The sequence below is a fragment of the Hemitrygon akajei genome, chromosome 29, assembly GCF_048418815.1.
Source record: "Hemitrygon akajei chromosome 29, sHemAka1.3, whole genome shotgun sequence".
NCBI classification, from domain to species: Eukaryota; Metazoa; Chordata; class Chondrichthyes; order Myliobatiformes; family Dasyatidae; genus Hemitrygon; species Hemitrygon akajei.
This window is the reverse complement of record NC_133152.1, coordinates 13,754,496-13,767,607: the sequence shown is the minus strand read 5'-3', so window position 1 is coordinate 13,767,607 and position 13,112 is coordinate 13,754,496. Positions and strand designations below refer to the sequence as shown.

The window sequence follows — 13,112 nt, the reverse complement described above, 5'->3', positions numbered from 1 at the left end:
ATTCAGAAATCTGATGGCAGAGGGGAAGAAGGTGCTACCAAGTTGTTGAGTATGGATGTTCAGGACACATAGTCATAATTGTAAATAGAGTAGAGCAGTAGCTGAGTATGTATCCTTGAGGTGGTCCTGTATTAATAATCAACGAGGAGGAGATGTAATTACACATCTGCGTTGACTGTGATCTGCCAAAAAGAAAGTTGAGGATCCGGGTGCAGAGGGAGGTACACAGAGTCCCAAGTTTTGAAGCTTGGGTTATTAGTACTGAAGGAACAATGGTCTTAATTGCTGAGCTGTAATTGATAAACAGTAGCTTGACGTTCTTCTTGCAGTTGTTTAGAGGCTCCAATGCAGAATGGAGAGCCAGTGAAATTGCATCCACTATAGATGTATTGCAGCAGGTCCAAATCCTTGTTCAGGGAGAAGTTAATTCTGCCATAACCAACCTCTTGAAGAACTTCATTACAGCAGATGCAAGTGTTACTGGGTGATAGTCATTGAGGCAGCTCACTCTGCTCTTCCTGGGCACTGGAATGATTTTGAAGCAAGTGGGAATCTCAGACCACAACAGTGAAAGGTTGAAGATGTTCATGTATACTCCAGCCTTTACTTGAATTTTTCAGCTTCAGCATTAGGGTTGATAGCTCCCTGTTTTCTTTCTTCCTGCTTTCTTAAATGCAAAAAACAAACCTGAATTGATACAACTTTGGAGAACAATAATTAGAGCACCATTTTATGTCCAAAAGACCATAAGACATAGGAGCAGAATCAGGCCATTCAGCCCACTGAGTCTGCTCTGCCATTCCATCATGGCTGATCCTGGATCCCACTCAATCCCAAACACCTGCCTTCTCACCATATCCTTTGATGCCCTGACTGATAAGGAAACTATGAACTTCCACCTTAAATATACCCACAGGCTTGGTCTCCACCACAATCCTTCAATTTTGAAGCCAATCCCTCTAGTTCTGGATACCTCCACCATAGGAAACATCCTCTCCACATCCTATCTAGTTCTTGCAAAATTTAGTAGTGAGATCCTTCGCTGCCGGAAGGGAAAAGCCAGCCACTGTGCCCAGAGAATGTTACCTGGGTTTTCTGCATTTTGGATATGGTCTTGGACTACAGAGTTTTTTCAGTCATATAGTTTTATGTGTTCTGTTTTCCACCCAATCATTCTTGTTTTTCTTGTGTGCCCGTGGAGGGGGGATTTGGGGGTCAATGTGCCTGCTCTATTTTTATTCTTTTTTTTGTGCAGGGAGGAGGGTTTTGGGGGTTGATGATTGTGTTGCTATTCTTTTTCAGTTTGGTGGCTGTCTGGAGAAGAAGAATTTCAGAATTGTATACTTCGATAATAAATTAACCTTTGAACCTTTGATATATGCTGGTGACATTAAATCTGATTCTGATTATTATCAAAGTAAATATTTGAGATGTGATATCACAGTGGCAGTTGTTGCACAATTGTATAACTGCAGTAAGATGTCTCTACAAACATTATATTCACTTACTGCAAAGGCTAATATATCCCATGCCTTCTCAACCACATTCTGCATAGTATGCTTGAATTCAGTGACTGGTATACAAGGGCATTAATGTACATTGCAGCTTCCCCTTTTCAAATCTCTCATTGTTCATCATTAGTATTCAGATACTGATCTGCCTTCCTGTTATTGCCACCAAAATGGAAAACCTCATATTTTTCTACATTATACATATCTGCCATTCACATAACCTATTTAAATCACTCTGAAGTCTCACTGCTCCCATTCCTACTAGTTTGTGTCACCTGCAAACATGAAAGCATTACATTTAAATCCATCATTTAGGATGTGTTCTCTTGACTTCAGGAAGATGAAGTTGGGAGAACACATACTAGTCCTCATTGAGGGATAAGCATTGGAAAGGGTGAGTAGCTTTGGTTCCTGGCTGTCAGCATCTCTGAAAATCTATCCAAGGCCCAACATATTGATTAAATTCTGATGAAGACATGCCAGTGGCTATATTTCATTAGGAGTTTGAGGAGATGTGCTATGTCATCAAGACTCTAGCACATCTCTACAGATGTACTGTGGAGAGCATTTTGACTGGTATAGAGGTGCTAATGCATATGATATAAGAAAGCTGTAAACTCAGCCAGCTCCATCATGGGCACTAGCCTCCCCAGCATCAAACACATCCTCAAGAGATGATGCCTCAAGAAGATGGCATCCATTATTAAAGACTCTCACCATCCAAGACATACCCTCTTCTTGTTGCTGCCATCAGGGAGGAGTTACTGGAGCCTGAAGACACGCACACTGAACGTTTTATGAACCACTTCTTCCCCTTTGCTGTCAGATTTCTGTATGCACCACATGTGAACACTAGATCTGTTTTTGCACAACTTATTTATTTTTTATATTTCTTATTGTAACTTACAATAGCCTTTTATGTATTAGACTGCTGCTACAAAACAGAATATTTCACAACATAGGTCAGTGATAATAAACCTGATTCTGATTCTGATTCTAAATCAATAATATTCATTGTGAATAGTTAAACCTGTGGTATTCCACAAGTTACCATCTGCCTATTAGAAAATGGCTTGTTTATTCTTTTACATTGTTTCCCTTCTGCCAGATAGTTTTCTACAGCAATTCAATATTCTTCTTTTCACATTAGTCTCTAATGCTTGGCAAAAGACTTCTGAAAGTCCAGATGCAACAAACCCACTAATTCTTGCCCATCCCTTCTACTAGCTATGTCCTCTAAAAATTCCTGAAAGTCATCAAACCATGATTTCTGTTTTATAAATCTAAGCTGTCTTTGACCAGTTCTGTCAATATTTTTCAAACACATTCCTATTTCATCCTATTACATCCCTGAGCATTTCCTGCACTACCATTGTCAGTTCAATAATTCAAAGTGCACTTATTATCGAAGTTTGTATTCTATATACAACTTTGAGACTTGTTTCCTTACGGGTAGCTACAAAACAAAGAAACCCGATGGAACCCTTCAACAATAGAGGACTGACAAATACCCAAAGTACAGGAAAAAAATACAAATCATTCATATAATAAAAGTAAGCTAATAACATTCAGAACTGAAGTTCACGAAAGTCCACAGCCACAAAGCTAGTCATCACTGCAGTGATTCAGGAGCCTGTTAGTTGCAACCCACTGTCTCAGTTCAGCACAGGGATGATTAAACCTTGTGGAGCAGCGAACTCTCCTCCAGCCACAAAACCCTGTCCTTTACATTCTAGTTTGGCACTTAAATTAACCAAGCCTTGGGTTGCTCCTCGCCCTGCTGCTTTGATATGCTGTCCGGTTTAGGCCCCACTGCCTCAATTCGGCCTGTACATTACCTTTCCAATCTAAATCAGCCAAACAGTGGGTCATTCCCTGCTCTCAGACCTGGGCCCTGCAGGCCAATTTGGCCCGTACCTGACCTTTCTGATTTGGCCCGGTGCTTAAGTCACCAAACAGCGGGTTGTTTTTCGCTCTCGTGTCCAAGTCCCACCGCCTTGACTCTTCCTCATCTCAGCTTGCTTTGCCTCAGTTCTGCCATTTCAAATTGCCCCCCAGTCCGCTCCAGCTATGGCCAAACTTTGGCTCTTTCCCCGGTCTCGGACCCGGGCTCCTCCACCTCAATATTGCATTTTTCTGCAGTATTGTCTAAATGCAATAAGATGTCTCTATTCCAATACTCAGATCCTCTTGCTCTGAAGTCTAACATACCCATGCCTTCTCAGCCATATTGAAGGAGTGGCTTGGTAGCGTAGCGTTAGTGCAGTGTTTTACAGCACCAGCTGTAAGATCGTGGTTCAATTCATATCTGTAAGAAAGTTGTACATTCTCCCTGTGACTGTGTGTTTTTTCTCTGGTTGTTCCAGTTTCCTCCCACATTCCAAAAACAAATGATTAAGTTTAGTGACTTGTAGGCATGCTACGTTGTCAGCACAATTCTCACTGATTTGATTCGATGCAAACTGCACATTTCACTGTATGCTTCGATGTACATGTGAGAAATAAAGTTAATCTAATCTTTTTCTTTCTACCTTCTTTTTCAAACAGCAGAGTTATGTTAGTTACTCTGACTACCAATATGCCGTCTATTTCTTGGACATTTCCTTAAGTCCCTAGAATGTAGACTACTGAGCCCTGGGGGTTTATCAGCTTCATTGCAATCAATTTCCCTGATATCATTTCCCTTCTAGTTATTGATATCCTTCATTTCCTTCCTCACTCAGGGTCCCCTGACATTTCTGAAAGATCATTTCTGTTCTCCTTTGTAAAACAGAATCAAAGTATTTGTTCAGTTTTCTGCCATTTCATTACTTCTGGTTACAAATACCCTTGCTGAGTTTCAAACTACTGTCAGTTTTGAACTTGGTTACTGTTTTATTGTTGTTCCTGCAAAAAATGAACAATTGTAGTTCATCCACACATTTATGCCATTGTCGATCTTTTGTCAACCTTGAAGTAGTGTTGCTCAATCTATCTCAGATTTGTGTCCAAGTTGCTCTTACCATATAAAAGAGATTTAAACAGATAATTTATTAATTGTATTTGTATGTTGTGTTTACACTGTAAAGATTGAAACGTCAACTTTCAAATCCATGTCAGCTGCAGTGATTTAAACGTCAACTGAACACAGTAATTGAACATAAAGCTTTTGATATTTATGATTCAGTTTCATACTTCACAATATATTTACAACATTTGAGAAATACAGTATGATGGTGTTAAGACAATCTAGTGGTTGACTCCCGAGGATAAGAGATGTTTGCTGCTTTATTCATCAATGGCTTAGTTTTACAGTGGACAGTGACATTTCCAGCTAAAGCTAACTAACACATGTCACCACTATTCACCTTCACTGTCCAAATTGCTCTCCCAAAAATTTCACGTCCTGTGGCCATTTATCCATTATATGTACAGTGCCTATAAAAAGTATTCACCCCATTTGGAAGTTTTATTGTTTTACAACTTGAATCGCAGTGGATTTAATTTGGCTTTTTTGACACTGATCAACAGAAAAAGACTCTTTTGTGTCAAAGTGAAAACAAATGTCTGTAAATTGGTCTAAATTTATTACAAATATAAAACACAAAATAATTGACTACATAAGTATTCCCTCCCCCTTAATATGCCACACCAAATTATCAATGGTGCAGCCAATTGGTTTTAGAAATCACTTAATCAGTTAAATAGGGGTCTATTTTTGGATACCTATGTGCAGTCAAGGTGTTTCAATAGATTGTTGTAAAAATAGACCTGTATCTGGAAGGTCCAACTGTTGGCGAGTCAATATCCTGGCAAAAACTACACCACGAAGACAAAAGAACACTCCAAGCAACTCTGTGAAAAGGTCATTGAAAAACACAAGTCAGGAGATAGACACAAGAAAATGGCCAGGTCAGTGAATATCCCTTGGAGGACAGTTAAATCAATCATCAAGAAATGGAAAGAATATGTCTCACTGTAAATCTGCCTGGAGCAGGCCGTCCTCAAACACTGACTGACCGGGCAAGAAGTGGACTAGTAAGAGATTTGAGAACTACCAAGAGACCTATGACAACTCCAGAGGAGTTACAAGCTTCAGTGGCTGAGATGGGAGAGACACCGTATACAACAACTGTTGCCCAGGTGCTTCACCAGTTGCAGCTTTATGGGACAGTGGCAAAAAGAAAACCACTGTTGAAAAAAACTCACATAAAATCTTGGCTAGTGTTTGCCAGAAGGCATGTGGGAGACTCAAATCAGCTGGAAGGAAGTTCTATTGTCTGATGAAACCAAAATTGAGCTTTTTGGCCATCTGACTAAATGCTGTGTTTGGCGTAAGCCAATCACTGCACATCATCAAAAACACACTATCCCTGTCGTCAAGCATGGTGGAAGCTGCATTGTGCTGTGGGTATGCTTCACTGCAGCAGGCTCTGGAAGGCTTGTGAGGGTTGAGGGTAAAATACAGGGAAATCCTGGAAGAAAACATGATGCAGTCTGCAAAAGAACTGTGACTTGGGAGAAGATTTGTTTTCCAGCAAGTCAATGACCCCAATCTTAAAGCCAAAGCTACCCAGGAATGGCTTAAAAACAAGTTATGTCCTGGAGTGGCCAAGTTAGAGTCCAGACCTCAATCCAATTGAAAATTTGTGGCTGGACTTGAAAGGGACTATTCACTCATGATCCCCATGCCATCTAACAGAGCCTGAGCAGTTTTTAAAAAGAAGAATGAGGAAAATTTGCAGTGTGCAAAGCTGATAGAGACCCATCCATACAGACTCAAGGCTGCAATTGCTACAATGGTCTATCTTCTAAATACTGACTTGAAGGGGGTGAATACTTATGTAATCAATTATTTTATGTTTTATATTTGTAATTAATTTAGATCATTTTGTAGAGATCTGTTTTTACTTTGACACAAAAGTCTTCTTCTGTTGATCAGTATCAAAAATGCCAAATTAAATCCACTGTGATTCAATGTTATAAAACAAACATAAAACTTCCAAGGGGGGGGGGGGTGAATACTTTATAAAGGCACTGTAAATAGCATCTTTAGTTAATTGAACAACAAGATTTGTATTTTATTTGTGGTTCTGCAGTGTAATTCATGAGTGTCATTTGATATTTGCTAGGTATGAAAGTGCACACATCACCTGTGGAGTTTCAAATCCATGTCCGCTGCAGCGATTTAAATGTCATTTGCGAATCAAAGAAAATGGTATGTTCTTGTCTTACTCATGTTAGCTGTTCTAATATTTGAATGCTTTTGGCATCATAGGGCCATTTATGCAGACAAGTGCCTGAAAATAGCAGAGGAGATGGTATGTTTGTGACCAGGGGATTTGCTGTGTACAAAAAATAGATGGGGAAGAGATGATAAGGGAACAATAATGGTACATGCTTAAGGGGGGAAGAAGCCAGAGAGGCTGAGAGGGAAACTGCAATGGGGAATGAAGGAATGAGGGAAGAAAGGATATTTGTGAGTAAAGTATCTAACCACTGATATGAGTATCATATCAGTCCTTGAGAAGAGGTCATATAAAAATGATGTGTTTGTCATAAGAATCAGTTATTTTAAAAAATTACTTGCAAGATTCATTGCTAGAATCACCGTTTCCTATTTAATAAATAATTGACTTCCTTGATTGGTAAATGACTTTCAAAATTGGAGGATGGCACTGAATTATGTGCAGTAAAAACAAAATGCAAATGATGTATTTGCAAAGTGGTCATGTAATTTCTCAGCCTGTTTATGTAAACTTGCAGTTATTGCGTTATTAGTAAATGATCTTCAATATCAAAACTGTGGGGTTTACATTTTCCTTGGAAAATACTTGTCTTTGAAGTGGATGAATTGGAGGTTTGGGAGGTTATGGATACTCTTTTGCATAGATGGTCTTTAAGGATTGAAGATAACTGCTTCACTCTCGTTTTTACAGTTCTGTGGTGGCTAATATGGGAACAGCACACTCCACAAGGATTAGGAATTGACTAACAGGCTGGCTGAGTGTGTAGTTTGCAAGGTGATAGGCTTCTTCTCTTACTTAAGCAAGTCTTCTGTGTGTTCCTGATGGCTGGATTTTGGGTTCTTGATTCAATATTGATTGCTTCACTTGGAGTGGTTGTAGGTCAGGATTCCCAGGGATAATTTGGGACATTCCATTTCTTCAATTGGGTATTGAACATGCCATTGGAACTTTTGCTTCGACAGTGTGGTAATCTCTTCATGTGACAGAACGCTGAATTGTGTTAGTACAGAAGTCAAGCTTTAACAATGCAAGCAATGTGTCTTTCCCAGTGTAGCCAAATGAGTGTAATTAGAACTTCAATGTGGGGAGGTTTAGCTGATCTGAGTCCTACAATATAATTGTGAAGGTTGAATGATTTGCTATTAATTTTGAAAATTATCTCCATTCCTTAGAAAAATTTTGTTGGCAATGAAGTGCGACATTGGGTGAAAAAGATTGAGGAATGAGTTGGGCAACATTGCATCTTTGTTTGATTCTAGCCTTCATTAAGATTGGCTTTGTGAAGATCTGCTGTAAAGGACATGTATAGCCCAATTACCCGAGGGCCCAACCCAATGAGAGCAAAGAACAGAGTAAACTCATCAGGCACAAAGAGAAGTCAATGTCTTTGGGAATGAATGCCTCAAAACCATAACTGTGTCCTTGAACTGAATGCCCTGGATTTTGGCCCACAACAATATATTAAGCCTTGCCTTGTTGCAACTCCTTATTAACAAGAGGTTAAAATGACCATGAATTGAACATTTCAAGGCATCAGTAGAAGGCTTTATACCTGCTGATCTTCTGAAATTCAATAGTGAAGAGCTGTTGTGCTGACTGCAGTTTCATCATCTGTATGTTGAAGATGTGGTTATAATAGGGGACATCAAATATGTAGTAATTGTAACCATCTTCAAAAAGAGTTATCAGGTCTGGCAATGGCATCTAGAGAGGGGTCTCCAAGATGTCTGCCATAGGGAAGGTCATCACCAGTTTTCTTTGCAATTAGCCTTTCTCAGTGGCCAAAGATTGGCTCTCAAATTGAGGTATGTCTTGTGTACATGTGGAAGCATAATGGACATAGACTTCACTATTTGATAATTCTAAGAAGACTGCAGAAGTCAGCACCAGTCACTATAAACTATTTTTTTCAATCCCATTAAAGACTTTGACTTTGTCATTAATGAGGAACTGTGGACTATCTGCAAATTCTGCTGACAGCAAAAACCTAGCTCCATTTACTCCATGATGGCATGCAAGGCGTGATTCAGATAACACAAATACTTAAGTTCCAAGTTCAACCATACACATGTATACTACCAAATGAAACAATGTTCCTCTGGCCCAAGGTGCACAACACAGTACATTTGCAGTATTGTGCAAAAGTCTTAGGCACATTAAAAAAAAATTGTAAAGATGCTTTCAAAATTAATGAAATGAAAATCTTCTAAATATCAAAAGATTTACTATAAAGAGCAGTAAACAGTAAAAACTAAATCAAATCAATATTTGCTGTGACCACCCTTTGCTTTTAAAACTACCGTACATCAATTCTCTTTAGTGCACTGTCATAAAGTTTTGTAAGTACTGTAAATCAGCTGATAGGTTGTTCCAAGCATCCTGAAGAACTTGCCACAGTTCTGCAGATTTTGTGTGTCTGGCTTGTTTTTGTTTCTCTCTGTAATCCCAGATCACCTTGATAATGTTGTGATCAGGGCTGTGTGGAGGCAATACCATCTGAAACCATAAGCCTTTTGCACAGTATTATAACTCACACACATAACACATAACGTAATATTACCACAAATAAATTAGTAGATAATAAGGTGCATAGACAATACAAGTTAAAAAGTCTAATGGTACAGGCACTTCATACATGATGAGACCTAGGTGGTGGCAGGGAGTTACATCTTACATCTTGATTAGAAGTTGTTCCCCATCCTAACAGTTCTTGTCTTAATGCTACGGTACCTCTAGCTTGATGGTAGGGGGTCAAAGAGCTTGTTAGACAGAGGGGAAGGATCACTGACCAAGCTAAGGGCCCTTGATATTCAGCACTCTTGATAAGTATTTCTAATCCGAGAAAGAAAGACTCTGATGATTCTTTCAGCAGTATTCACAATTCTTTGTAGGGACTTGCAGTCGGGTGCCTTGTAATTCTCGTTCCAGACAATGATGCAGCTGGCTAGGACACTCTTGATAGTGCACCTGTAAAAATTATAAAAATTTAACATTCAGTAAGAGTACTGAGAGAAAATACAATGCATATGGGGTTAATTTTTAGAGAGAGAGCTGAAAAGCAAGGACCTTGTCAGACTTGTATAGCATTTTGGTTTTACTACATTGTGTGCTATGTATCTCCTTACACTTCGGCATGAGAAAATGAACTACAGCTGACACGTTTTCCAACGATTTTGTTTGAATGATGTTGAGGATGTACATCCATCTTTAGTCATCTGTCCAACATATCCTTCATGTGTTGGCAAAGTTTATAGTTTCTTCACGTCTTTGTAAGGTTCCAGTTCATTTTTAAAATGGCGGTTTATATAACCCTCTTGCTGTTATTGGCAGGTGTGTATAACTTTCCTTTATTTTTCTTTCCCAAAGTTTAAAAAGTTTTCCCTTTTTTTTTCTCCTTTGCCTTCAGAGATACAGCAAACTTTGCCTGACTTGCAAAGTTCCCAAAGCTAACACAGCAGTTAGACTTGAACAATTTTAAGCAATCCTGATACCTTTTGGATTTGTCAAGCTTCCCTGTACATATTCTGAATGTTTTGTTCTCTTAAGTTTTATAAATAAAATCAGAAAATAAAATTTTTCCCTTAGAAATCTTTTTTGATTTCATTCGGTTGTCCCAAAGTCCTTTACCAGCCATTATGTCATTTTTGCAGTGTTACACACCACTAGCTCTAACAACTAGCTCTAACAATATGATAATTATTTGATAACCTGATTTAGATATTGGTTCAATAACAAGAACTAATCTGAGCTCCATAACAAGTTCCAAGTGTTTCTGAGTATGGTTTTAGGTTCAGTTGTTTTTGTGCCTGCGTGCGGTCATGGCTTCAGTATTCTGTTTCACCCAACTGGCTCCAGTCCTGTGTAAATTTGAGTTTTGTGCTTTGGACCAAGGCTTGCATTGCTTCTGAGCATTAGAAAGGTGTTATGTTGTACAGCTTTGACAACTAGCTGAGGGGATGTGGTACACCTGGCTTTCCTTCAAAAATATCTGCTACAGGAACAGCACAAGCTAATCATTTTTCTAAGCTCAGCAACAACTGTGCCTTTCAGGCTGCTGGTCCCAAATACTAGGCCATTATCTTCAGATTATCAGATGAGATGATCGAAGTGCACAGTTTGCAACTATCAGAGATGCTTTCACATCTTCAATTTTTCCCTCTGAAAAAGATAATACAACTTCCACATTCTGCAGAGAACCCTGGATCCTTCTGTGAGAACAGAATTAAGAAAGAGTGGCCATCAGTGATAAATGAATGATGAAAGCAGCAAGTACTTCCAGCTGAATCCTAAAGCTATAATTCAAAGGAGATTCTGTTGAGGAAAGTAGAATAATATATTAGTTCTTTCATGGGACTGGATTCAGTTAATAAATAATATGAAGGAGATCTAGAAATTATCCAGCTGAATGGATTAGCCATAATAGCATGAATATTTATTTCTGCATCTGAAACACTTCTCAGATTGTAATGTTAACTATTGAACCATGGCCAATCCTGTTTCACCTTACACGGTGCAAAGGAGGTCACTTTCTGGCTTCTAAAATAGACTGGTGGAAGCACAGCTGTTGTCAAGATGAGCACGTGAAATAGAAGGTTATGGATCAAGTACTAGAGGATGGGATTAATATAGGTGGATGCTCATCGGTTGGTGTGAATGTGATGGTCTGAATGGTCAGTTTAGAGTGTAAAAATCCATGAATTGAATCCCAGAATGGTTACATCATTGATAGAGCCATAGAAAAGTATAACACAGAAACATCACATTTCCTGTACTCAGTACTTTGATTTATGAAGACTAATGTGCCAAAAGCTTTCTTTACAGCACCATCTAACTATGCCACCACGTTCAATGAAATATGGACCTGTATTGCCAGATTCCACTGTTCTACCACACTCCTTAGTGCCCTGCTGTTCACTGTGTAAGACCTGGTTTGTCCTACTGAAGTGCAACACCTCACACTTGTCTACATTAGATTCTGTCTTGATATTTTTCAGCCCATTTTTCCAGCTGATCTTGATCTTGCTGCAAGCTTTGATACTCTTACTTACTGTCTACTACACCCCCAATCTTGGTGTCATCTGGAAATTTGCTGATCCAGTTAACCACATTATCATCCAGGTCATTGATGCAGATGACAAACAGCAATGAACCTAGCACCGATTCCTGTTGCAGTCCACTAGTCCATACGCCTCCAGTCAGAGAAGTAACCATCTGCTACCACTCTCTGGCTTCTTCCACAAAGCCAATATTTAATCCAATTTACTGCCTCATCTTGAACGCCAAGTGACTGAATTTTACTGACCAACCTCCCATGTGGAACCTTGTCAAATGCCTTTTTAAGTCCATGTAGACAACATCTACTGCCTTGTCTCCATCAACTTTCCTGGTAACTTCCTCGAAAGAATCTATAAGATTGGTTAGACATGACCTACCACACACAAAACCATGCTGACTATCTCTAATCAGTCCCTGTCTATCAAAATACTCCAGTACCTTAGAATGCCTACCAGTAACTATCCTACTACTGATGTCAGGCTCACCAGCCTGTAATTTCCCAATTTCTTTTTAGATGTATGTCTTTTGGCTCACCAAGTCTGTGGTGGCTCTCTTTAATCATGCTAATTTAACTTACTCATCCCTCTCCATGGACCTTCAGAACCTATCATTTCAGAAATGTATCTATCTCCCTTTGGGCTGCACAGTTGAATTTGCTGCCACAATGACTCTAGCAGTCCTTCCCCTTATTCTAAAAATAATGTTTCTTCACTTTCGTTTTGTGTCCCTTAGCTCTTGTCTCCTCAAACAATAAGAAATGTTTATCTCTATCTATACTTTCTATTCTCCTCATGATTTTAATAGCTATATCAGACCTCTGTGCAACCACCTCTATATTACAAAAACAACCTCAGCTACCCCAGTCTTTCCAGGAAAAAAAAAACCAACACTCATCTCAGGAGTCATTTTGTTAAATCTCTTTAAAGCTTTCATGTTTTTCTATACAGTAGTGTGATGACCATGACTGGGCACTGTACTCTAGTTGTTGAACCAGTGTGTATTAAAGCATCACGATTTCTTTGCCCTTGTTCTCTCTATTTTTAAGACCTCTACCTTTCCACCCAGTCCTATTGATTGTTATCAGTCCTCCTTAATTCTTTTTCTTCTTAGGTAATCCCTTGGAGTGTTAATTATAGATTGAAAAAAGTACCCTGTCGTCATTAGGGGCAAGAGGATTGTAATTTTTTAGTTTGCATTAATGTTGGTATCTTTATTCATTTTGTGCTAACTATATGAACATTGTCATATATCAAGAACACCAAGAAGAAAAAGAGTATCTTTACTGGGATATAATATTACATAGAGCGTATCATAGCCC

At 38.9% G+C, this 13,112-nt stretch overlaps 1 protein-coding gene across 1 annotated transcript in view; it reads left to right on the top strand.

Annotated features, from left to right (window-relative positions):
* Positions 1 to 13,112, top strand: part of nphp4 (nephronophthisis 4) — a 381,887-nt gene that overhangs the window by 351,219 nt on the left and 17,556 nt on the right. Inside the window, exon 24 of the mRNA XM_073031685.1 lies at positions 6,623 to 6,708. Coding sequence (XP_072887786.1) covers positions 6,623 to 6,708 — 86 coding nt within the window. The remainder of the gene's footprint in view (positions 1 to 6,622; positions 6,709 to 13,112) is intronic.